General features: G+C 34.9%; 3 protein-coding genes across 5 annotated transcripts; 1 reads left to right on the forward strand and 2 right to left on the reverse strand.

Moving 5' to 3' along the window:
- Positions 1–13,755: 13,755 nt before the first annotated feature.
- On the reverse strand, positions 13,756–15,851 carry LOC127976677 (prolactin-releasing peptide receptor-like). The gene has a single exon (XM_052581274.1). It carries the CDS (start codon positions 15,833–15,835, stop codon positions 14,723–14,725), a length of 1,113 nt encoding a protein of 370 aa, XP_052437234.1. The 5' UTR covers positions 15,836–15,851; the 3' UTR covers positions 13,756–14,722.
- A 3,224-nt stretch (positions 15,852–19,075) lies between these two features.
- LOC127976583 (coiled-coil domain-containing protein 32) lies at positions 19,076–21,845 on the reverse strand. Of its 2 annotated transcripts, none has more exons than XM_052581117.1 (4): positions 21,678–21,845; positions 21,201–21,424; positions 20,965–21,118; positions 19,076–19,906 (listed from the first exon to the last, which is right to left on the reverse strand). In XM_052581117.1, the coding sequence occupies exons 2-4, from the start codon at positions 21,415–21,417 to the stop codon at positions 19,741–19,743; spliced, it is 537 nt and encodes a 178-aa protein (XP_052437077.1). In that variant the 5' UTR covers positions 21,418–21,424; positions 21,678–21,845; the 3' UTR covers positions 19,076–19,740. The 2 variants fall into 2 exon arrangements, with proteins under 2 accessions (XP_052437077.1, XP_052437079.1); XM_052581119.1 differs by lacking the exon at positions 19,076–19,906 and adding an exon at positions 19,936–20,401.
- A 31-nt stretch (positions 21,846–21,876) lies between these two features.
- Positions 21,877–25,443, forward strand: LOC127976582 (protein-L-isoaspartate(D-aspartate) O-methyltransferase). 2 transcript variants are annotated; one of them, XM_052581116.1, is made up of 10 exons: positions 21,877–21,966; positions 22,213–22,271; positions 22,650–22,784; positions 22,903–23,007; positions 23,143–23,174; positions 23,251–23,355; positions 24,144–24,264; positions 24,382–24,467; positions 24,545–24,714; positions 24,815–25,443. In XM_052581116.1, the coding sequence occupies exons 3-10, from the start codon at positions 22,667–22,669 to the stop codon at positions 24,825–24,827; spliced, it is 750 nt and encodes a 249-aa protein (XP_052437076.1). In that variant the 5' UTR covers positions 21,877–21,966; positions 22,213–22,271; positions 22,650–22,666; the 3' UTR covers positions 24,828–25,443. The 2 variants fall into 2 exon arrangements, with proteins under 2 accessions (XP_052437076.1, XP_052437075.1); XM_052581115.1 differs by having other exon boundaries at positions 24,851–25,443.
- The last annotated feature ends 825 nt before the right edge of the window (positions 25,444–26,268 follow it).

A 26,268-nucleotide genomic window follows, 5' to 3' on the forward strand; every position in this document is an offset into this window, starting at 1 on the left:
ATGAGGCATAAAGCACATAATTACATTTTTAACACTGGTTGTATGATGTTCACAGCTTCTCAAGTTTACCGCAGAGGCATCTATGTCAAAAAAGTCCATATTACATATTGAAGGTTTTCTCAGTTGTGTGCATATTTTTCCTGAAGGCTCTGTGTGCTGCTATCTACATTATTACATTAAATCAATGTAAAATTAATGTGTATTAAAATACCTCATCACTAATGGTGTTGGACAAATATGATGGAGACTGGCTCTTTTCAATTTTTTTAATTGACAATGTATGTAATTTTGGGGTATATTTTTCTATGGTTAAGACCACATAAGCTGCACCGGTGCAGTGTTACCACAGGGTGTCATGCTGTACCTATCTCAACCCTCTTTTGCCTGACTGCACTAACTCATCCTTATGAGAGAAATAAGCCAATACTAGCTGTTGCAAATACTTAATATTAACGGTAAAACATCCACCATCTGCTTGATCTATGAATATTTTCCCCCGTTTCAGAGGGGGAGACTTCTTTCCCTTCATGGTGAAAGCAATGTATAGAGGACTTGTTGGAAGCTTCTCACTTCACTGGTTTCTGTAATTGATAGACCAGAGTAATGTGGATTAGTGTTTTTATCAGCTGTTTTAACTCTCATTCTGACGGCACCTGTTCAATTCAGAGGGATCCACTGGTGAGCAAGTGATGTAAAATGCCAAACTTCTCAAAATCTTTTCAAGTGAAGAACCAAACAGGTCTACATCTTGGATGGCCTGATGGTGAGTAAATGTTCAGCCAATTTACATTTTTGACTGAGCTGTTTCTTCAGTGGTCATCTTAGTAGCCTACTGAACTGTCTACTTCATGACGTCTGAAGTGAATTTTCCTCCTTGACATACTCAAACTCTGACCTTCAAGCATCAATCTCAGAACCAAAGTGTGATCCACTTGTGGATTTATTTTGCTACCTGGATCCTTCAATCCTCATGGAGACCAGTTAAGAAAGTACTTGCAAGCAGATGGAAGAATCTGCTAGCTGTTTATTTATTTCCTCATACAGGTTTCTAGCTGGAAAGGCATTTGTTCTTCAGGTGCATCTTATATTATACTCGGCACACATTTTACAAAATCAAATTTACATGCGACTGACCTTATAGAAATGTGGATTTGACAACAGCCATGTACATCAAATATTATATGGCATTTGATACATATTTTAAGTATATATGAAGTGTACATTTGGTGAATTCTGTGTTTTTGTTCATAAATATACCTTTAATATAGCGCAACAGACTGCTTCAATGGAGTTTACTGCATGAGCTAAATTAGAATCTTCTGCAGTATTTTGTTTGCATTATTAATGATCAATATGAAAAATGATGTTGATGTCTCTGAAGCAATAATGATGTTTTTGGTTTTCATTTATGCTAATGTTATAAGATAAGCACATTTTGATGTTGCCATCTGTCTGGTGAACAAGTGCTTTCATTGGCTCTTACAGAATAATTGCTGTTTACCCTAAAGAGCAACCGTTGCGATCTATTTTAAGCATTTCAGTTTTGTCTGTTTACTAACTGATCTGAAATCATATAGGCATGCTATATTCGGCTCTGGAGATGCAGAAAATATTGAATGCATTTCCACGAAAAAAAATTTTTTCTTAGTCATATACTGTATTTAAATCTGGTAAATTCTCTTAGACGGATTTAGAATTAATGTTACATTTTTTAAATCTATTCATAGCAGGACAATAAATCATTATAAAATGCAGATGTTTAACATGCAGAACCAACACGGATGTATTATTTATTCCCAGTCCAGTGCATAAACAAACCCACAACATATTTAGAAACTGTTTCAGAGCTGTAATCGAATCTTAGATCATTAAAAACAAAAACAAAAGGCAACCAAATCAAATTTTGCAACTCCTCCCTTATCAGCCAAATGCACACAGATTCAAAATGTGGCCATGGCATTTAAATCTGTTAATTAATTGAGAAGGTAAGCATCATTATAAATATTCATGAGGCATCTGATTTATCTGCATATCAGTCGTTGTATTTCATCTCACGTATCACAGTGAGAGACTGGAAGGGTGCACCTTTTGCTCAGTCCCCCAAATGAGATCAGTGAGTGACTCAAAAAAATGAGGCTCTGGATATGAGAAGCGAGAAATAGCCCCATTGCTCACATCAGCAGCTTCACAAATGTGTGAGAGAGTAAATGAAACCAAGCAGCAGTGTTTCTAGCGTTCTAGCTCTGTCTGCTCTTCTTTACAGGCTGTTTACGTAGACGCATAAAAAAACATTCATATGCATTTGTCTGTCCTTTTTTTTCTGACCATTCTTTTTTTTTCAGGCAGAATATCATCAATCATGCATTGATCTTTTAATATCAGAAATATATATGTATTTCACAATATTTCAGAGATGGCAACAGATGCCTCAGGAAAAAAAAAATTTTGTGTGTGTTTTATTCCTGGAAATTCTATGGCACACACTGATTTGAAACCCTATAATATAATCTAAAATAAATACAATATAAAATATGTAGATTTTAAATCATAAAAAGTGAAAGATTATTTTTATGCAACAGTTCAATAAACAGAAAGTTAATACTCAGTCAATTGTTTTACACTCAGTGTAAACTGAGTCTAAGAACAATTAACCATTTTGTGTCTCTTAGCAACCCACAGTATGGTGTTTGAATCAGCTGAACATGTTCAGTCGCTGAAAACAAGTGCAGACCAGTGCAAAGAGACACTGACAGGGGTTACACACACCTGATAAACGTTTTTGTTGCAGTTTGTCTGCATTTGTCAGTGCAGTGTGAAGTTACATTTTGTTTTTGAATGAATCAATGTTTTTGAATGAATGATTCATAAAGAAAGTTGCATGGCTCCACCTGTTTGTTGAAAATGTAACCTGCAGAAAGAGAAACAATCCCGATAGGTTTGGTAGAATGTCCAAACATGGATAATAAGACCACCTTCTTGTCCTCTTTTGTCTTTTGAAATAGCCCAAATAACCCAAAGTTGTTCCTTCACTTCCTTTTGTTTACACACTTTCTTTGACATCTGTCCTACAAAAACACTCATCACCAAATGTAATGCTTTAAAATTCTGTAGGATATGTCCAATTTCAACTGAATCCCTTTTTATTTCTATTGCTTATTGCTTTAGATAGGGCTAAATGTTAAAAGTTAAACAATTTTTGACCATATTGATAAAGACTTAAAAGATTTATTTATTTATGATTTATTTTTTGGTATGGTTTGAATTTGGCCATACAGAAGTCCTAAATCTCTCATTGCTTGCTATAAATGTTCTGAAAGCATGGAAGGACCAAGTGATATTTATCTAAGTGAGGAAAATCAGTACGCTTCTGAAAGCTGGAGAGTGTCTTTGAACGATATGATGGATGTTGCCAGGGAGGAAATGACTTGCAGCTGTTTCACTCGAGATATACTGCACCTGTCTTAGTTTTGAAGAATGACACATGAAAGCCATACTAATGACTAATAGGGAGATAAAACTGAAAGTGGCCCACTGTTCATCTGAACACATGCATTGATGTACTGTAAATATGTATATAAGTATTATATATAGTATAGATTTACTGAAGATTTACTGAAGATTTTGCCATAGTAAAAAGAGATGGGCTAACATGTTGTGCAATAACCAAATTCCAAGAGGCTTACAATATAGGAAAGTCTGAAAAATGACCTTGAAGCAAATTGTTTTATATATAATAAAGTGTATAAATATTTATTGATTTGAGAATTGCACCAATAACCATAACAATTTACAGTCAATCTTGCAGTTGATTTCTTCAGAGTTCATTAAATAATTCAAATATAGATTTTAACAACTCTTATGTTTTATGAAAATAAACAGTGTTTCCTTTGGGGAAATAAGTGGCAGTTCAAGAAAACAAATTATGGACATTATGTATAATTATTGGTCAGTGTCAGACAGAACAGTAGTTATTGGTTTTATGATATATGAAGCTCAGTTCCCAACAAAGTTATTTTTTAACCAAGTATTAATATTACTATAACAGTTGCACCGTTCTGGAATGTTTTTGGACTTTGCAGTAGATTAATTTTATTAGCAGAAGCTTTAAGATAATATACTGAAACATTCTAGAAAAAACTAATTAAAAAAAAGAGCACCTAGGAGGAGTTTTTGACTTTAAGATGATGGCGCCTGTGTAATGCTGTTTTCTCATATTGTTTTTATTTGTCACTTTCAGTGGAGAAGATACTTTCTTTTCTCTGCGGAAAATATATTTGAAGCCTTTTCCCCTGCTGGCTTCTTCTTACCTCATTCAGTGCGGCTGAGAGTGACCAGAGTGTTTGTAAACCAGACACTGTTTTCTGGTGCTGCATGAAAATGAGATCTCCATGTAGTAACAGCTCTACCTTGAACATGAGCTACTAGCGCTGGAGGTCACTGAACTCTTATGAGTCACGCATTTGCATAGTAATGAAATACTAACAGGGTTTTTTCATTTCATTTTACTTTAGCCTGCTGTTGATCAGAAAGAGGGGACAATACCTTATCCATCAATGCTCTCAATGCTACTTAACCACTGCTGTGTCATAGATGCTCAGCTGTTGAGCTGCATTTGTGAATTTAAATGAAAAGTCCTGTTAAAGCTTGTATAATAGTCTCAACTTCTCCATCATTCTCTGATTTCAGATATCACGGTTCAGTGCTTTAAAAACGACCTTATTTTAGTCATAGTTTTTATCTGAAATGACCTGTGACAAGACTATTCCATAGCAACTTAATTGCAATTAAAGGGATTGTTCACCCAAAAATGAAAATTCTGTCATTTATTACTCACCCTCATGTGTCATGGTACAGTCGTGAGCGTGCATTGAAGACCGACATGGAAGAGAAGAAATTGTTGAATAAAGTTGTGATTTCTTCAAAAATATTTTAATTTGTGTTCCAAAGATGAACGTCTTACAGTTTTGGAAAGACATGAGAGGGAGTAATTAAAGGGGTCATATGAGGAGATCTCAAGTTTTCCTTTCTCTTTGGAGTATTACAAGCTTTTCATGAAAAGATAAGATCCCTAAAATTACAAAGTCTCAATCCCAAAGAGATATTCTTTTTAAAAATTAGTTTTTGAGTTTTGAGCAGTTTAGAGTAGTGCTTGTTGCTTGTCTTTTCTCTGTTCACAAATGCAGACATGGTTTTGTTTACGCGTCACGATGCGATGCATAAAAAGAATGTACCAATTTGAGCACAACTCGCTTTTCAGAAAGATGAACAATAATGTACAGAATGTGGAAAATAATGTTTGTTTGTTTTTAAGCTTAAACCGCATAAACACATTTCATTACACCATATACACAAAATAATATTTTTTTTAGCAACATCATATGACCCCTTTAATGACAGAATTTCCCTTTAACTTAAAGCACATACAGTAATATACATTTGGATTTGTGCCGAATTAGAGAGCTATGTGAGCCCAAGTTTATTTGTATGGAGCAAGTCCTTTCTTGGGAAGTTTATATTAGATTTGGGAAGTCATATTTACGATATCAGGTATGTTCGAGTCATTTGGTCGGAGCAAGATTGCGATGTTCCTTTTCTACAAAAAAAAAAACATACATATTCAAAATGATGAATGAGTGTGTTTTTGCATAAATTTTTAACTCATAAATACGATCTTTCCAAAACAACTTAAACACCATCAAATACATGTTTATAGAATTTCAAACATTGTGGATGTAATAGCAAATTGTGATTTTACTGATGCAAAAAAAAAAAAAAATAATTTCTCTCTCAACAAATTACAGTTTAGACCTGGTGTGACTTTATTTTCCAGAAAGAGCTGTGGGATGCCATGCTTTTAAGTATGACCTCTGACATTCTGCTAGTGACTAATTCAAGTAAGCATTGATTGATAAGCATTGCCTCCTGCATTTGGTCACCATTTCATTCTCTCAGCCAACTGTAGGCTAGTCATTAGCAGCCTCCAGCGCTCGCAGATAACGAGTCGGCATAAATGGGTTAGCCACTGGAGCTCAGCCACTCATTGCTTTTCCTAGAGATCTTAATCTAAAGCCATTATGGAGACGTTTTCTTGAATCTGAGGGACTGACTGCCAAGCAGAATCATTGTAAATTGGTATGAGGAGGGATTCATCAAGACCAAAGCCTGTGAAGCAGGAGTGAAACATGTTAATAAAAGCTGCCTGACACTGCAGAAAAAACAGGGCCGGTCAGAAATAGAGTTTGAAATGGCTTTCTGAAGCACACTGATGGCCTCATTTGCATATGGGAATTTGAAGGGAGTGGCCGCTGTCTCTCAAGTGGACAGTGAATTGGGTGGAACAAAAAAGAAAGACAGTAATGCTTTTTGTCTAGCAGAGTGTAACATTTAGCTGACATGAGAATGGACCGAATCAGTTAGTTTCGGTGCACTTAATGTATGAACGCTAGAGTCATTCCTGCCTACTTTTTGAATTAACTTTTAAAAATTGCTCATGTTTATGTATATATATATATATATATATATATATATATATATATATATATATATATATATATATGTATATGTATATGTATATATATATATATATATATATATATATATATATATATATATATATATATATAATAGTATTTCTATAAAATGCTATAGTCATTGTGTAGAGTGATCAGATGCATTTTAAATCATTCCTAAAAGCCTCATTGGCCAACAAATTTACTTTTCACAAAATAACAAATTTCACTTTTTTTTTTGATAATGACACAAAATGCTAGCATTAATTGACTAATCATATCAGCAGCACATGTGAACCATTTATCGGATCATCAAGAACTTCAAGAACCGCTTAAGTAGCTTAAGTAACTTTGCAAAATACAAAATTTATGTCACTGCCAAAACTTTTGGCCATGACTGTATAGCATTTTACCAGTGACACAAATTTTGTGTTTTGCAAAGTTTGCTGCTACAGTATTTGTAGATTATTTTACATGTTTCTATACTGAAAAACAATGATAAGCATATCAGAAGTTTTAAAGGCATCAATAGGCCAAAAATGACCAAAGAAATTCAATATTTTTCCTATTTAAAACTTTTTGTTTTAAAAAATATTGAAACTCTTCTGTCATTTTTGAGCGAGATGCTAACGGTCGAATCTGATTCAATGATCTATGCTAAGCTAAGCTAAAAGTGCCACCACCGTACCCGGAGATTGGCTGAATGGATTCAAAAACAATAAAACTCAACTGAAGAAGTCCAGAAAAAGATATGTAAAGTTACAAATGAACTGCAGCTTTCTCTGGCATTGTCAAGGCTATTAAATAATGATGTACAATAATAATTGATTAAAAAATTGTAAATGTAAAATGGTAAAATAATAAATAAAACACTATTATGTTCTCTTAATTCCGTGATCAAATAGTTTCCTTTATATTTATATTACTTATTATTACCTTTAAATTAAGAAATATAAGAAGGGGGGTAGTGCATGGTAGAAATGAACCAAGGAAAAATTTAGCATCATCATTTCTCAGGGCAATTACTTGTGAGCCCATGTGATGTGTATTATGTGTAGTGTCAGGAAGTAATTTAGTTACTCTCATTTCCTCATATGGTGAGTCATATTAAGTAGATTTAATGAATAAACCATTTTTAGTGGTTCAGCCTTTTTTTCTGCTTGGACAAACAAGCAAATAGCTGTTTTAGCTTGCACTGATTAAGGCAAAGTCAGCGCCCATGAATCTTTGATTGCTTGTTCAGTCATGTGGAAATGAACACGAATGTACAGCAGTTACTGGTTATTCATTCAGTTATCCAAATTTTTCTCCATTCTGTCAAATCCGGCACCATATTTTGGGCAACAGAAATTAATATACTTCAAGTCCATGATTCAACAGATCAGAGAAAGAATATAAAATGATTTGGAGTTCAGCTTCTTATGCAGTTTCAAATACTGTTAAAATCTCATGCAGATATAATCGCTATGTTGACACCTGGCATATACTGCAAAAGACCTGGTATTAGTATGTGTAGGACAATCTGAAGATGCATGTTGCAGGGGATCGAGACACAGGAAACTTGGGGTTGAAGAGAGAGAGTACTTTAGATGGACCATAATTGATGCCCTTTGCTTGTGAGCATCTTTGTTGAGAGGCTTGTTCTTCACTTTGTCAGATGCCAATTTACTTTTCATCTTTTAAACTAGCCAGGCTCTACAAAAAGCCCACAAGGACCTACTCTGTTTTCTTGTAATTAGCCTTGAATCAATTTTCCCTGCACTCAATATTCAGCCCACACTCCCTTTGAATATTCATCCATAAAGGTGCCATTCTGATGACAAGTTTGGTTCTCCTTTCTTCTGAAGCTTACCTGATATACACAGGAGATTTTAGATGGGTGATTAGTAACTCACCCTAGTGGCTTTTCAAAACTACATGGTTTTCTTGCTTTTATTTAAACACTGAAGGAGATGTTTAGGTGGATGTTCCCACTGCTCTTCTCTAAGTGATTGGTGACCAGCTGTTAGGCTCCAAAAATTACAAAAAGCTTGACAGACAGACAGGGAGGCAGATAGATAGACAGACAGACAGATGATAGATGACACACAGACGATCCTAGACAGAAAGACAGGTGATGGCAGATTCAGACAGACATATAGACAGACATTTGTAGACACAGATGGACAACCAGAGATAGACGATGACAGATGATAGTAGACAGATGCTACAGACAGGGAGGCAGATAGATAGATAGACAGACAGACAGACAGACAGACAGACAGACAGACAGACAGACAGACAGACAGACAGACAGACAGACAGACAGACAGACAGATAGATAGATAGATAGATAGATAGATAGATAGATAGATAGATAGATAGATAGATAGATAGATAGATAGATAGATAGATAGATAGATAGATAGATAGATAGATAGATGACAATGACACCGGTGATAGTAGACACAAATAGATAAAGACAGACAGACAGACAGACAGACGGACGGATGGATGGATGGATGGATACTGTAGATAGATAGTGTTTTCTATGGAATAACAAAGGTCACTGGGTTTAAAATGACATGTAGGTGAGTAACTATCCATTTTAAGGCAACATTCACAAGTGAAAGAACACAGTGTTACTTGCTAGTTGGACAGCATGGCTAAACACGAAAATGGAATGGAACAAAGTCACTGAAAAGGACAGAGTCTGAATCATCCTTTATCATCTATTTCTGTTTTGCCTTTCACCTCAAAAGTTTTGGAGAAAATTGTGCTGGATCAACTTCAGCGATTTCTAACTAGCAATTGTATTTATGAGGTTTTTCAATCTGGTTTTAATGATGCAATGTGTAATATTTACAACAATCTATTTACAGAAATGTAATATAATATACATAACTATGTTTTCAGAGGTGTAGAAAGAACTTACTTAATGAGCCGTTATGTTTTTATTACCTTAGATTGAGCAATTTTTATCTACATACACGGCGGGTCCCCTAACATGGAAGGGCACCATGTTTCTACAGTAGCCCTAAATGGACAGACTGCTCTACAGAGCGCGTTTCGTAACTGATTCCGGCGACTCTGTGGTTCTTATTCTTTTACATTTATCAGCTGCTTTTAAGCCCTGAGCTAGAAGTTTATTCGTTTTTAGATCCTCGTTGGTATCATAGTTGACCAGGGTTTAAACTGTAATAAACATATCTCTTCTGTTATTTGGTCCAGTTTCTTTCAGCTTTGTATACTGTCTAAAAGTAAAATCTTTCTCACTCCTAAAACACTGGAAATGTTTGTTCATGCATTTGTTAAGTGACATCTTAGAAGTGTATTTCTTACTTTACAACAAGAGACATTATTTGTCAAGTCCCAGAGTTTATTTTTATGAGGTAAATATTTAATAGCTTGGTGCCTATGAATGATATCGACTGTTTCTGTTTTTACACAGCTGTTTGTCAAACTAAGGCTGTGTGCTGCCATTTTTTATTATTCATTTTATTTTGTCATTGCACTTTGAGATTTAATTATTCAATGTGCTGAGACTGAACTAAATGAGAACATTTACCACTTTTATGTAATGTTGAGTATTTTACCGTGCCGTTTCAAATCTGTGAATGTGCAAAGATTTGATTGGTGTTTAGTGGTACAGCTGTGGGATTCAGAGTTGTTTAAGACAAATGCAAATATTGAGACTGTGCAGTTTTGTGTTGTTAGAGAATGAATGCAATGAATATGTTATGAAACACCTGGCTGATAGCGATTTAATTCCCTCTTAATTACTGTCTGATTTGGCAAAGCTGAAGTGTGTACTTGGCAGAAGAGCTTTGAAATGATCTCTCATCTTGTTAATGTGTGGCATTTATTATCCCTTATACTCCTGTAGTTTACTTGACCAGATACATAATTTCATATGTCTAGGATTCTGAATTATAGGCACTCGGGAAGTTTAAGAAAAGTCTAAAATTGTGTAATTGCACCATTTAGACTTGAACAGATAAAGTGAATGTCTAATTTAGATTTCAAGAGTCAAGGGCAAATGGTGCAGGATTGTTCAAATCCACTTTTCTTTTTCTGACAGAGAATCCACTAGAAAATAAAGGGTTATTGTTACGAAGGCTGATAATTCGATACAGAATAATCGCGATACAATTTACCTCGATAAAACAATATGAACAGTGCGATAAATGTTCGATATAATGTTTATGACCAAAAGTGGAACGAAACCTCACGACTCAAATCGTGCCACACAGACCGTTTATCTGCTCAGATCAATGTTCAAACTCCTGCGCAAGCATGAGCTCAGCACACTAGAGCAGATGCGTTTACCTTGCTATTTAAAGTGATTTAAAGCCAAACAGGAGAAACACTGTGTGCAACGTGACAGTCAGAGGGCTTTTTAATCAACACCTCGCCATCATTTACAGTGGATTTACTGTATTAACACTCACTGCAACATGGTATTGTGGCAGAAATTTGGGATATTCACCCTGAATTGTATTACAGGAGTTGTGTTATATAATTGTAGTATTTATCTGTGTGCTAAAAGGCTACTTAAAAACCATGTAGTTCTATTTTTTACCATGGTATTGAGGTGCTACAGTATATGTGTGGTTTTAACTATATATGTTTATCATGATTTAAATGTATGCAACCATAGGAGACCAATGCTTAATAAAAAAATAAATAAATAAAAAAAACTTGGTTAGAATAAATTTAACTATATAAAACTAGGTTGCTGCGATTTTTACAGATGTTACTGATTTTGATAATGAACAACAATTTACTTCTGCATCTTAACTCAAGCTACTGTAAAATGTGCATTTCTAAGAGACAGAAAGTGAAATTATTATTATTATTATTATTATTATTATTATTATTTATATTATTAGGCAACCCAAACCGGTTTCTTTATTTGAAACAGCTCATTAAAACATGCAGAAATAAAAGATTAATCTATTTTGATATTTATATTGTTAAGGTAAATTAATGGTTTGGTTTCTACAAGTTTCACTTTGGAGCAAAAATCTGGCTTAAACTTTAAAGAAATAAAGATTTGACATTTATCATGATTATTATCAATTTCCACTGATATGAAAAGAAGATTATTGTGATAAGTTATTTTGTCCAAGTCGCCCAGCCCTAGTTAATAACACTCCAGATGACCTCCAATACTGTAAACACAAATGAAACTGCACATTACTTTCAACATACTGCTGATTTTAGTGCAGAATTAATAAATGTAAGTCTGAGGGCAGATTTAAATAGACTTCTGAAAGGGAAACTAAAAATAAAGCTCTTAAAGTTCTTCAGACTTGAGAAAAAAAAATCAACAGAAGGTACAGCAGATGAAAGCACTTTCATAATACAGTAATACAGAGTCCATGGCCTTTTATGCAGCCTGACAGTGTTTTGTGCACTTCCTTTGGAGATGGTGAGCAAAAATGTCTAAATACTGTGCGGTGTACAAAGCACAAACCACACTCATATTCACTAGACTCCTTATACAATTCCATGCTTTTTTTTAAAGTTTAATAAGTTCAATTGCATTAATTAGAAATGAATGTAATCTAAAAGGATATATGGTTTATGTGAGGTCATGAAGTGTGGTGTATGATTTGTGCTTTTAAATGGAACTACTTGTTAATTAGCATTTTGCTCATTTACCATCTGCTACACCAAAGCATAGGACAATCCATATGCATAACAAAAAAAGAAATTATTGCATAGATTCATTAACGTAATTTTGATGAAAAGACATTTTCCATTTTAAAAATCTGTATTAATATTTGAAATATTTTTGTAGAACCGTGGTTACACAGGATTCGAAGTAGAGCTCCTCGCCCCTCAAGTATGTCTCTGTACTCCGTGAGCTACCGAACAAACCTACCACCTATGAAAAAGCTTCGGTTTTATTTTGCATCTCGCTTAAAAGTGCACTCAGGTACATTTATGCCATGAGATCAGGTAGCAAGGAAGAGAGGAGTGACTGATTCACATTAAAGTCCCCATGAAATAAAAAATTTAAGTTTTTTTGCTTGTTGGTATCAATATGTTAGTCTTAGGGTTATCTAAGGCATTGTGCTCCAAAAAAAGGACAACATTTGCATTTAAAGATTTAAGCATTCAAAACTTGCAGTTCGTCACTTCCGGCAAAACGCTCAAAGATTTTTTCGACGTCACATCATACTTCATCTTCTCATCAAATCTACTGACCAATCAAATGCTTTGTAGAATCAAAGCTCCCACCCCCTGCACTTTAAATAGATGCTGAAGTGCCAGCTGAGATTGGTCACTTGTTCACAGTATAGTATTTCTTGCACAGTGAATGACTCGTAGTGCACAATGTAGGCAATAATAGGGAACAATTCACACATTGTTTCAAGGGAACCGTGGCAGCGCACAGTCAAATCCGGACTTTGGCTCCAGTCCAGAGATGTGATCGCACGGAGCAGATCATATATGCAAGTCGGCATTAAAAAACTTTTAAAACTACACAGCCTTAGCATGATTATAACCATTTTTTTTTTGTTTCATATCGAATTTCAGCCCTAAGCTTAGAACGATGTTCACAGAGAAAATCTGATAGCCAAGGGGCAGAAGGGGTGGTATGGCCTGTTAACATGAACTAAGGTTGAACAATACTTCTACAGGATTTATTAATATTAGTTAATGTTAATTTCAGCATTTAATAAAGCATTAAAATAAAAAATGTGTTTATTAACATTAGTTAATGCACTGTGAACATGTTACCAAATGACACCTTTCTGTAAAATGTTACCCTGATTGATAAATGCTTTAGAAGTAATATCATGTTGGTTCATGTTAACTAATATAAAAAATAAAGGTTAATAAAAGGAACCTTGCTGAAAAATGTAACCATTGTTGTATATTTATTTTTTTAAATTGAGTATTCTCAAAGAATATACTCAGAATTCATGCTGTGCCTGCTATACCTTTATTGTGATTAATTTATTATGTGATTAATTACATTGCATTGTATTTTATTGTTTTAAGTAAACCTCTAATGGACACTTGAGTGCAATTGAATGCATCAAGCAGATGGACATACATAATTAATAATACATTACCTTGCAATGCTACTACATGAATGCATTAACACAATGAGTGAGCAGTAACTTTTTCTTTTTTCATTTATACCACCTGCGGATATTCAGAGCTATAAATCCTTGTGCGATCATTTTAGATGTAACAATTTTGGCAAATAGTGCAAAATGATGGTAGCATTTTATTTAAGGTTATTAGGAGTTTGAGGCAAAAGCCATAGTTAATAGGGGTGAGAAGTGGACCTTAAAATAAAGTGTGACCGAAAATAATTTTTAAACATTTTCAAACATGCTTTATTTTCACAGAAATCAGTTATCAACATCAAACAATGCAGACAAAACTTAGGGAATTCAAATGGATTAATAAAACCTTTCTGGAAATAATGCACAAACAAATTTGACAAGGAGCATGCCAAAATGGACGTATGAAACATGGTACATATCAACACAAGCATGACCTGAGGATACATGAGTAGTTTTGACACAACACCACCTACTGGTGAAGATATGAAAAATGTACCTTTTTGCTAATAACATCTGAACAATTTGACCAGAAATACTTGATGCAAATGTTTAAAATTTTCCTCAGGAATCAATTAAGTACATACAGCTTTAAAGGGTTAGTTCACCGAAAAATGAAAATTCTGTCATTAATTACTCATCCTCATGTTGTTCCAAACCCATAAGACCTTTGTTTATCTTCGGAACACAGATTAAGATATTTTTGATGAAATCTGAGAGCTCTCTGGCCCTGTATGGACAGCAATGCAACTGTAATGTTCCCAGGTCCAGAAACATAGCAAGGACATCGAAAAAATAGTCCATGTGACACCAGGGGTTTTACCGTAATTTTACGAAGCTACGAGAATACTTTTTGTACGCAAAGAAAACAATAATAATATAATTTATTCAACAATTCTTCTTCCCGAGTTACCATCTTCCGCACGCTTTCTACTGAATGTAAACAACGCTGATTACGTGATTACGTCACAAAATGGCAGAAGAGAGTAACCCAGGAAGAAGAATTTTCATTTTTGGGTGAACAAACCCTTTAACAATAGAGTGATTGGTTAATCAATTTTATTAATCAATTTTGATCATGGTACAGTATTTATCTGCACAGTTCTAGAACCTAAAGAAGCAACATTTTTGTGTTGGAGAGAAGATTCAATCTTGTGAAATCTTGCAAATAGCCATGGGAATGTCAGCTAGAGTACTAGAGGTATTCAAGCGAAGTATTCGGCTGGAGGTTGTGAGGCTGCTTTGAGAATGATGAGGTTTTCTTTGAAATATGTTCTGGCAAAGATATGACAGAAACTTGTTGTGCAGAGAAGCATAAATGAAAGGGTTGTAGCAGGCCGAGCTCATGGCTAACAAGTGGCACGACACCTGGATCACATTGATGTGATTCTTGCTCAGGATGGCGAAGTCGGTGTCGAGGTCGCGTATGAGGTTGACCACCTGCAATGGAAGCCAGGAGAATGCGAATGACAGAACAGACACCAGTAAGAGTCGAAACGTCTTGCGCCTCTTGCGCCCCCACTTTTCCTGGTTGGAAGGTGTAGGAGCCATGAGCCGAGGCGTAGCTCTGTGTTGCAGGTGGCAGGAGATTGCACAGTAGGATATGGAAACTGCTGCTAGAGGAACAAAATAAGAAAGGAGCAAGAAGAAACATGAATATATTAGACGATTGAGCTCCTGACCATGCCAGAACTCCTCACAAACCACCATTTCATGTCCTGTTGCGCTCAGATCCAGGTAGACCGTGTGCAGAGCGCTTGGGGTGGACATTGCTAATGCGCAGAGCCATATGCTGACCACCAACCATGTGCAGAAGGATCGACCTCCGCGACGGCGAATCGGGTATGCGACCACGACGTATCGGTCCACCGCAATGGCGGTTAATGAAAGAACTGCCGCAAATACAGTCGCAGTCTGCATCAGGGTAACAAAATGACACATGAACTGGCCAAAAACCCAACCGCGCTCATCAAAGGCATAAAACGCAGTCAGAGGAACACAGAACAGGCACATAACCAGGTCAACCAGGGCCAGGTTTCCGATGAGGAAGTTTGTAGTGCTGTGAAGTTTCTTGTTCATTCCAATAAGGATGAGAAGGAGGAGATTTCCAGAGCACGCAACCAGGACAAGCATTGCATACAGAGGGATGAAGAGTGGCTTCAGGTCCATCAGGAGCTGGAGTCCACTGAACGATGAGGCAGATGCATCTAAAGTCATGTTTGTCCACGATTCATTGTGGAGATAGCCCATGTCTGCCATGGTGTGATGACAACAATCTGACACCTGTTTGGAAAAAGTGACATGTAAATACAAGACATTGTAAATAAACTGTGATAGAAACTGAATGTTTATTTTACTGTTCAAAAGCTTGGGGTAAGATTTTTTGGTTTTATTCAACAGGGATACACTAAACTGATAAAAAAAAAAGATCTTAACACTAATAACAAACGTTTTGAGCACCAAATCAGCATATTAGAATGATTTCTGAAGGATCATGTGATACTGAAGACTTTAAGGGAATAAATTACATTTTAAAATATATTAAAATAGAATGCAGTTATTTAAAATTATAGTATTCCACGGTGTTACTGTTTTTACTGTATTTATGAGCAAGTCCAGTTTTGGTGAGCATAGCTTCTTTCAAAAACATGGGGGGAAAAAACAAAACATTAATGTTACCATGACTTCATATAACCAAAACAATATACAACAATTAACCTAACATGAAAAATATAATAATTATGAATATTAATCATTTTGTATATTGTTTGTATACACAAATTTGTATACTAGTAATATAAAATAGGAGTAAACAGGAAATTAATTGAATTTCAATGGTATCATGGTGTTGACAGCTAAAAAAAATACTGCACAAAACCCCCTGTGGTTAGCACTGCATGTTTATTCTCTTGTATGAAAACTTGGATTTAATGTAGTCTGGGTCTACATTACATACATAATTTCTTTAACCCTGTTTTGTCGGAACAGACCTGCAAGACCCTTTTTTTGGGTCACAACCAGCTGATTACGAGCCACTGCTTTAGCAAAAGTAAATTACAATAAATGTACTGTATTGCTGCAACATTTTCCCCTGAAACTCAAAATTCAGTAATTCCTTGGATCTGAATGCCCTTTTTGATATCAGCACAGATCACTAAACTAAGCCACTTGGATTATTTGTGAATGATTTAAAGTAGAGAGGGCATGTACTCTATGCCTGTAGAACAGAAAGGCCATTCCTAATCTACAAAGGAAAGACTTGTGGCCAAGTAATATACACCTTCCATCCAAACTGATTAAATAAACAGACTACAGTGTGCGTAACAGAAAATATAGTAAATGTGTTCTCCTCACATAAGTGGTGTACAAATACCATCTTGAAATGATTCCTAGTCAGCACTGTGCACTATTATTTTTGACTTCGGTAGGATAATTGCAAGATTCCATTGGATAGCAAAACGCTTAAGTCTTTTTCTGCACTTTCTAAAAGCTACAGTGAATTAGGTGTATCGAACAACCACTTTTATCTCTGAGATAAAATTCCATGAATAGCCACTTGTGAACACGATGTCTCTTTGAAATTGGTTAAGACTGAACAACTTCATCAGAAGACATTTTGGCTTCTATCTGTCAGAGAACCCTTACAAGGTGTTAGCTGCTCTTACTTACATGTTTTCACTGTAAAGGATGAATGGAATAACAGTTTATTTATTTTCAGCAAATTTAATAAATAAAATGCATGGAAAGCCATTAACGTGATTTAATTTCCGTTTCAGTTGTGACAACATGCCCCATACTGGGAATGTTTACATAAAATCATTTAATCTGTAGACAGTTATAATGAAACATCTGAATAAACAAACACAAAGGACAAAAATAAAAATGGCCTGTGTTGATTAGTTCACCTAATGCATTCATATTGCTAGTCTAAGTGGATCTCCATTATTAATGAACATTTATGTCTACTCTGAACATGCAGAGAACAGAAAGTCCTGCATGTTGCTTTCTGTCAAATATCCTACAATATGATCTGTTCTGAACATATTGCAGCTCACAGCTCAAACCTAAATGAAGAAGACAGCAGTAATATTACTCAGATCCTTCTCTCCTCAGCACTACAGAGGTCATTTAACCGTTGTAATGGAGGAGCAGTCCCCACAAACCTAACAGACAGATTCAATCCTATACTGTAATGAGAGCTAAATCTGACTTACTTTCTCCTGATGATAAATGAGGAGTTTACAGGACGAAAAAAAATTATTTTTGATGTATGAAATATAATAAATTAATGATTTAATATCAATTATTAAATATAATATCCATTAAACGAACGTTTCCGATTTAAATATTTTTACAATAAAAATACGACTGTAAGTCTGTATAAGTTCACATTTAGAGACACCTATTGATTCTACTATAGACTAGTTTTCTATATCTTGAAAATTCGCTTAATCGCTCTGTGCAATGCAATTAGCGTGCCAATTAAAAAAAATTAAACACACACAGCATTATTTCAGTTTAAGCTAAAACATTTTGCCCACCTTTGTCCTTTTGATCACTTCTTCAGTGGATGCTGCATGATACAAGAACACTTAATTTAAGAATACAGGTAAGACTTCTTCACAGACTGAGTAAATCTCTACGTTGCTTTTATTAAATACAACCCATGAAAATGTCCTCCTCAGAACGATCCCAACTCGTGTTGATTGAGCCTGAAGACCGCCGCCAGACACGCGCACAGATGACTGGAGAGAGTTCCCTCGACGCGTCAGTGCGCACGAGTGTGAGGAACCTTCAGTAACGACCTGCCTTCTTATATAATGCTAAAAAAAACTATTGCATTGTTCTAACATGATTTCACAGACCTCCCAATCGGCTTAATGAATAAATGTAATCAAATAAATAAAACTAATTGAATTAAAATAAGAACTAAATAAAAATTATTTAACAAGGCACTGATTCAATAAAGTGGCAACTACAGAATAGTTGGTCGTTAAACGCTCCTATTTCCAACATGCTTTTTAATTAGACATAGTTTCGTATTATTTAAATATTATTTGTATTAGTAAAGTAACAGGCTAATACATTAATTCGTGACTCACCTAAACTAGACGGTAACCTGTGATTTTTTTCTTTTTCTTTTCTCTCTCTCTCGGTTTGATAATGTATCATGGGAGTGTATGGCAAAATAAACTATTGAGCTTTACCAACTTATGATCTAGAAGTAGAAAACAAATTTGAATAATAAAATGTCAAAGTAAATAAAGCACTCATGCAATAAAAATGAAAAATTTCACATGCATAATACGAAAAAGATAGATATGATAAATAATAATAAAAAATTGACCAACTGTGGAACAAAGCAATGATGCTCGAAAATGTATGACAGGAACACCATGGAGAGCTGCCTCATCCATATTCAACAATAGTGACATCTATTGGTTACTGCTGGGCCAAAATATCAGCATGCATCACAACAAAGGTCACACAAGAATCTCATTATGGCTGCTTCAAAGTTTTTATTATCCTTTCAGAATTAAGTGTACAATTACTAACATGTATAGAGACATAAGCATATTTTATTACACCTAACATTCTGTACTAATGTTTCATTTAGTGACCATCCAGCCCACTGACCTTGAATTTAGGGGACAAATGAAAAGATTTTAAATGTATACAAATATGCATTAAATAATGCATTTATAAAAGTAATGTTTGTATATGTTTGGATTAGTGTATAAACAATACTACAGGAAAGAAGTAAATAGCAATACAAAAAATACAATTTAAATTCAATAGTAAATAATGAAATTCATTTGAGAACATATGTGGAATGTTACATGATAAAATGTAGTAAGGTTTTCATGCCTCTACTTCTCTCAACCAATCAGACTTCTGCTTTTGTTACTTGGCAAGTCAAATTTCTCAAAGAAAGAGATTTTATTTTTTAATTCACACGTGTATTTCTTTCAGTCCTACAAATATGAGGATACAATAATGAATCTTGAGTTGAAACCAGATTGAGAGACATGCACAACCAAAGACACCTTAATAGAAATCTGTGAAACAAGTGATCCCATTAAATGGATCGTAATACTCCACAACCAGACCTCACATATTCTTGATTCCCCCAACACTGCTGGTCAGTTATTGCTGTGATATGGTTATTTCTCTGGGCTCGGGCACTCTTCCTCCTCACATGGCTTGTCGGTTTGGGTCGAGCTGGCAGGAGCCTCACTGTTCTGTGTGGGCAAGAGAAGGTACTCCAGCTCTTCTGCGTTGATGGCCACCCTTTCAGGAGACAGCCAGCGCTTGAACTGCTCCAAAGCACTGCAGGATAGACAAAACCGAATAATTACACACAAACCAAAGAGCTTATTAAATTCATTTAACCCCAGAAGTAAATGGCTTTTTTTTTTTTTTATCATCAGCACAGAGAAAATGAATCTTTTGAAATTACCTAGAGTTTTGAATAATAGCCTAATCAAGGTCATTAATGAATATTCTAATGAATATATTGCAACTTCAGAGAACCTCTGGGCCATCTACAAGCTGGTAAAGTATCATTACCATTCGCTACTCCCACTAGGGTGGGCTTCTTAACTGGCTAAGCAGCTGCAAGCATATTTTCCACACTTGCTACGGGTGATGACAGGTCACAGACACAATCCAAGAGTAAGTCGTCAACAGTGTGGTTCAGCAAGTATTTTAGAGTCCTGACCTTCCCCTGACACGTTATTGTGTAATCTAAAGTAGACCATTCCAGTGAGAAATTGTAGAAAATATAAATATATGCTGGAACATTCTGGTGTGGGTAGAATACTCCTAAAAAGTATAAAAATGCAAAGATAAGAGCCAACATCACAAAATTATTCTCAATGAAAAACACTGTTACTTTCATTAATGTTATATTCTATCATACAAATGTTTGGGGACCATAAGATGGATTTTAAATATATATATTTGAAAGACTTCTCTAACGATTAAGGCTCCTTTTATTTGATCATAAATACAATAATATTGTGAAATATTATCATTTAAAATAAGTGTTTTCTATTTGAATACATTTTAAAATGATTTAAAATGACCCGTGATGCAAAGATTACATTTTCATGAATTATTCCAGTCTTTAGAAATCATTCTAATATGCTCAAGAAACATTTATTTTATCATCATCTGTGTTGAAACCATTTCTTATTATCATCATCAATGTGCTCCTTAATATTTTATGAATACATTTAATCAGGATTCTTTGATAAATAGAAAGTTAAAAAGAACAATGTTTAATAAAAGTTGTGTTTTTATAATACGTGTAGACAATTATCCTGTTTGCAAACATAAGCGAGACTGAATAGTTAAGATCCCTGAGTGACAGATCTCATTCTTACCTCTGATCAAAGTTCCCTTCTTGGAACAATTCTGAGGTTTGGGCATCATGAAGGAATCTATCCCAGCATTCCTTTTTAGCCTGGGACAAGGAACGGAGCATTTCCCTCGATGTTACTTCATTCGATTGTCCCTTGATCCTCTTCAAACGATTTTCTGTAGCAACAAAACATGCTCTTAGAAACCAAACCAACAAGCCGTATTAAATTACATGCTTATCAAATATAATTTCCTGTACCTAAACTGGCAATGTAAACCTCAGAGTCAGCCATAGGTTCCCAGGGGCAGAAAGAAGCTCTGGGAGAGTTGCTCTGAGGGTTTCCTGGGGAGGAAGGCTCAAATGAGTCTGTAAACTGTCCACCATCCTGTACCTGAGGCTCTGGCAGACTGGAGCAGATCTCAGACCACAGATCTCCACTAGATCGGACCGCATGGCTTTCGAAGTCGTCAATCATCACGCTTCTAGTAATTAAAGCATTCATTTTAATGAAGAATCAAATGATTGCTGTGAACACATTATAGGATATCAACATGCATAGTTTAATAATGAAAAGTCAGGCCTGTCAGGTTTCTATAAAGGGAAAAACTGTTTTAACAACGATCCATTGCTCCTTGTTTACATAAGATGGTATCAAAAGTCTTAATGATTGTTGACATTACTAGGTCTCAAGCAAACCCAGAACATTATCAGTCATAAATTTAACATAGTGCTTACCTTAAAGTACAATGTTCTCAGTACACCTCAGATCTAAAAGAATATGTTAAAAAGGGGGAAGTGGGGGTAGGAAATACAAGCATTAGCATGTAAAACTCATCCTTCTCTTGCTTTCTCTTCACTGCGCTGCTGAGATGCACGTAACCGGCAGGGATTACCCACCGAATTTGATTGGCTGTTACACACGTCCGTCATTAATTCCGTGATTGTGATTGGTCGTCGAGATGTGTTTGGAAACGCTATTTCCGTTTACTTCCTCAGCACGCTGACATCGGGTCGAAATTTACGAGTAAGAATTTAGTTGTGTCTTGACAGTTACTTGTAATTCATATACACCCATTTAGTCTCTGTTACCGTTTTAAAACAATATTATGCAAACTTGTACACGCTACGCTGCATGTTATTATTTTTATTCCTCAGGGATATTTATGGTTGTGCGTTAAAAAAAACGACGTATTTTAAAAAATTAAAACCCCAGTTTGTTGCGTATATAATAATATTTTGTTATTTCACTGTCTTTTTGGTAAAAATTTAGGTTAGGTCCGATTCTCCTGACGCATGTTGGATGCTTCAGTGTCTGACATCCAAAGACAGGTAACGTTAGATCCAGATAACATTAAAATGAACAAACACACTGTTGCATGCATGACAAATTCAATGATTTCTTTGATTTTGTTAAGTTTACACATAATTAAATGTATATACTTTTTTATGGTTGTTACAACAATTCACCCTTTTGGGGGGGAAAAAACCATCTTAAATATATTTAGGTTTGATGCTTTACCAGCTTGGTAAGGCTGCTGGGTTTTAAATTGCATTTTAGGGAATTTGAAGAACAGCTTGATAAAGTAAAAGTGGTTTAAGCTGGTTATTTTTCAGTGGGGTAAGACTCAGGACAGGTGTATGTCAAGAGTGAGTTTACAGACTGTCCTAACTTGGCAGTTGTTGAAATCCAGACATCATTTGTTGCAGGCGCAGCTTATTAGGCAATGCAGACAGTGCTCAGACTGGCGGCAGTAGCGGTGCCTATGGGTTTGCTGCTCTCCAGAACCATGGCATGGATCTCAAGTGGCAAAACAAATATAGAACTCATCACCCGCTTAAGAGGTTAGTAGATAGATAGTGATGCAAAAACAATACTTCGATGTTATTTTTCATCTCAATACACAAATGTTATTTACATAGATTCTGTAGTAAGGAGTGTAATGTTGTAATTCTGTGACAGATCATGGAGTTATTCGCAGTGACAGAGTGTTTAATGCCATGCTTGCCACTGATAGAGGGATTTATTCCAGAGATCACCCTTATGCTGACTCTCCCCAGTCCATAGGTGAATTTCACATATCAGCAGGCATATTGGTTTGAATATATATGAAGCAAACTGGAAAAAACAAGAAAACAAATAGTTTTGTATTTCACTCACATTGTGTGTGTGTGTGTGTGTGTGTGTTTGTTTTCTACAAAGGATACAAGGCTACGATCAGTGCCCCTCATATGGTAGGTCAGGCAAGCACCTCTGAAATAGATGCTACTGTTATATTTATTATGCTATAATGAATGATTTGTTGTATAGCATGCACATGCTCTTGAGGTCCTTAGTGACAAGTTAACAGAAGGAGCTTCAGCCTTGGATGTGGGCTCAGGAAGTGGATATCTTACTGCATGCTTTGCCAGAATGGTGAGTGCTGTATTTTTTCATATAATATATGTGTACTGTGTTTATTATTATTTAAATATAAATATACACACATACAGTATATATTGAAAATATTTACTTGTGTGTGTGTGTGTATATATATATATATATATATATATATATATATATATATATATATATATATATATATAATATTATTATTATTATTATTATTATTATTATTATTATTATTATTTTAAATTATATATAAATATATTTAATATATAAATATATAAAAAAATGTTTACTTTTTATTTATCAAAAAATCCTGAAAAAAGTATCAAGGGTCCCAAAACAATTAAGCAGTACAGCTGTTTCCAGCATTGATTGTAAATCAGCATATTAGATTGATTTCTGAGGGATCATATGACATTAAAGACTGGAGTAATGATGCTGAAAATTCAGCTTTGCTTCACGGGAATAAGTTATATTAAAATAGAAAACTGTTACTTTAAATTGCAGTTGTATTTCACAAAATTATTATTTTTTTTTTTCTGTATTTTCTGTATAAATGCATGATGAGCAAGAGCATAATAAACTTATTGAAAAAAAAAAATTTCTACACCAACATGAACGATAACTCAAATTTGACAAAAATACACAAATCTATATAACTAAATTATTTACATTAAAATATGTATATAATATATATATATATATATATATATATATATATATATATATATATATATATATATATATAATTATTTTATTTATTTAGATATTTATACTGATTCCTGTTGTATATATTTGCTATGTTTGTTCTACAGGTAGGGCCCTCTGGAAAAGTAGTGGGAATTGAGCACATAGATGAGCTGGTGCAAGCCTCTGTGAAAAATGTCCAGGCAGATGATCCAGAACTGCTTGCGTCTGGACGAATTAAATTAGTGGGTGAGTGATTCAAATTACTTGTTAAAATAGTTAATAGAGTTTTTGCTTGTTTTTTTCTGACCTGTTTATGACAACTTGTTTTGGTGAAATGTTTTTTTTTTTTTTTCTCCCTTGCAGTGGGTGATGGCCGGTTGGGTTATCTTGATGAAGCCCCTTATGATGCCATTCACGTTGGAGCAGCAGCTCCTACACTCCCTAAAGCTGTATGCACATAATGAATTAGACTTAATAGTTACTCACATAGCCTGCAGTAGTCTTATTTAAACATATGCATCAACAGCTCCTGGAACAGTTGAAACCAGGTGGGAGACTTGTTTTGCCTGTGGGCCCAGAGGGTGGAAGCCAAGTTCTGGAGCAGTATGACCGTCAGAGCGATGGTACTTTCCTCAGGAAAGCACTGATGGGTGTGGTTTACGTCCCACTGACAGACAAACACCGCCAGTGGCCAGGGTATGCATCCAGTCCTTATGAGATAAAGCAGAATAGAGTGATTTCTGTTGCACTTGAGCTTATCACAACTGCATGGTTGTGGATTTGTTTCTCTTCCCAGTGATGAGCTCTGATTGCAGTATGGTTGCCCCTGCAGGAGATGGCGCTGGTGCTGTGGTTCAAAAAGCCCTTAGGGCTGAAGAAACACCTCCCATCCCATCTCCACCTGCTGCCTAGCAACACACTCGTCTCAATCATTCAGATTCTTGACTTAAAACTAAAGTTCAAGTGCAGCGACTGCTAGAGGACTAAAACGAATGCTGTAATTCTCAGGAGGTGTCTCTTCACATACTTAAAATGAGTCTGCAAGAACTTCCATATGTAAGGCTTGTGATCTCAGTAGCTTCAAAAGTGGCCATGTGTTCAGTTTTCGCATACTATACAGCAAGAAGCAATCGAAATAGAATACAGTTATGTGTGGAAATGTGCTATGTATCATTTCGTTGTCTCACTTCTAAGTTATATGCCACAGCTTAAATAAATGGGGAAACAAAATACTTTAAGCTAATTAAATTTAAAAGTTATTTTAAAAACCTATTCTCTTTTTTGTAGTCTCTGTGCATGGAGTCAGAATTTGAGTTGAAGTGTTGCTGTTGTCTAGTCAACTTTGTAAAACAATATAATAATCTACACATTAAATGTATAATCATATGTTAATTGTGTGCAGAGTTAAATGTAAACATAATATAATGCCTTGTGTCTTTTTTTTTTAAATCAAATTTATAAAGCTTGGTATACTATAATATGGTATTTATGAACTACCTTAAACTATAAATTTTTTATCCTTGCCAAGAAATATGAAATGTAAATAAATACATAGAAATGCATTAAAATAAGTAGGAACTAAATGCACATATTTCTTGTGAAGAGTTATGAGATTAATAGCCAGTGTCATTAGAGTATGGCCTTATTTGTGGAAAAAAAAGGTTAATAATTTATTCACTTGTGTAAAGATTACATGTGTGAATACAAGCAATGGGTATTATTGATTTACATTGTTCAATGTTCAGCAAATTTGCACATGAAAATAAAAGATTTATCAAGTTACAAAAAAAAGGAAGGAAAACATACAAAAATGGGAAGAAACAAAAAATGATACAAAGGATTAGGTAATACACTTAATTAGGCCTACATGTGTAGAATAAAAGTAGATACAAAACTTTACACCATAATTCATAAACACATGACATATGTCATCAACCCAAGATGGCTACAATTCTTTCACTGATAGTGAATAGATCTGCTTCAGCAATATTATTGAAAAAGATAGACATTATTCAAGCACCAAGCATTGTGAGTATGTTGTGGTACTTTAAAGACCTCTCCAGTATCAGCAATTCAGGTGGAGATGTGAGAGAAATTGAGTTTGGCATATTGGACCTCTTTAAAAGGACACATTGAAATCCTTCCAGCTAAAAAGATATTGATGGAGTGTCGGGAACATAACTCAAATAATACAGGTTTGGGAGGGACTGATGATATTGGAATGACAAGACTAGATAAGTCCTACAATGG

Source organism: Carassius gibelio, chromosome B17 (assembly GCF_023724105.1).
Source record: "Carassius gibelio isolate Cgi1373 ecotype wild population from Czech Republic chromosome B17, carGib1.2-hapl.c, whole genome shotgun sequence".
Taxonomy (NCBI): Eukaryota; Metazoa; Chordata; class Actinopteri; order Cypriniformes; family Cyprinidae; genus Carassius; species Carassius gibelio.

Bases quoted from the DNA above. Each gene is read 5' to 3' on its own strand.
- LOC127976583 (XM_052581117.1), bottom strand. From the start codon at position 21,417: ATGATTGACGACTTCGAAAGCCATGCGGTCCGATCTAGTGGAGATCTG. The intron at 21,119-21,200 runs GTACAGGAAATT...TTGTTGCTACAG, and splicing joins GGTTTACATTGCCAGTTTAG to AAAATCGTTTGAAGAGGATC. The intron at 19,907-20,964 runs GTAAGAATGAGA...TCTATCCTGCAG, and splicing joins GAAGGGAACTTTGATCAGAG to TGCTTTGGAGCAGTTCAAGC.
- LOC127976677 (XM_052581274.1), bottom strand. From the start codon at position 15,835: ATGGCAGACATGGGCTATCTCCACAATGAATCGTGGACAAACATGACT.
- LOC127976582 (XM_052581115.1), top strand. From the start codon at position 22,667: ATGCAGACAGTGCTCAGACTGGCGGCAGTAGCGGTGCCTATGGGTTTG. The intron at 23,175-23,250 runs GTAGGTCAGGCA...TTTGTTGTATAG, and splicing joins CGATCAGTGCCCCTCATATG to CATGCACATGCTCTTGAGGT. The intron at 24,715-24,850 runs GTATGCATCCAG...TTGCCCCTGCAG, and splicing joins AAACACCGCCAGTGGCCAGG to GAGATGGCGCTGGTGCTGTG.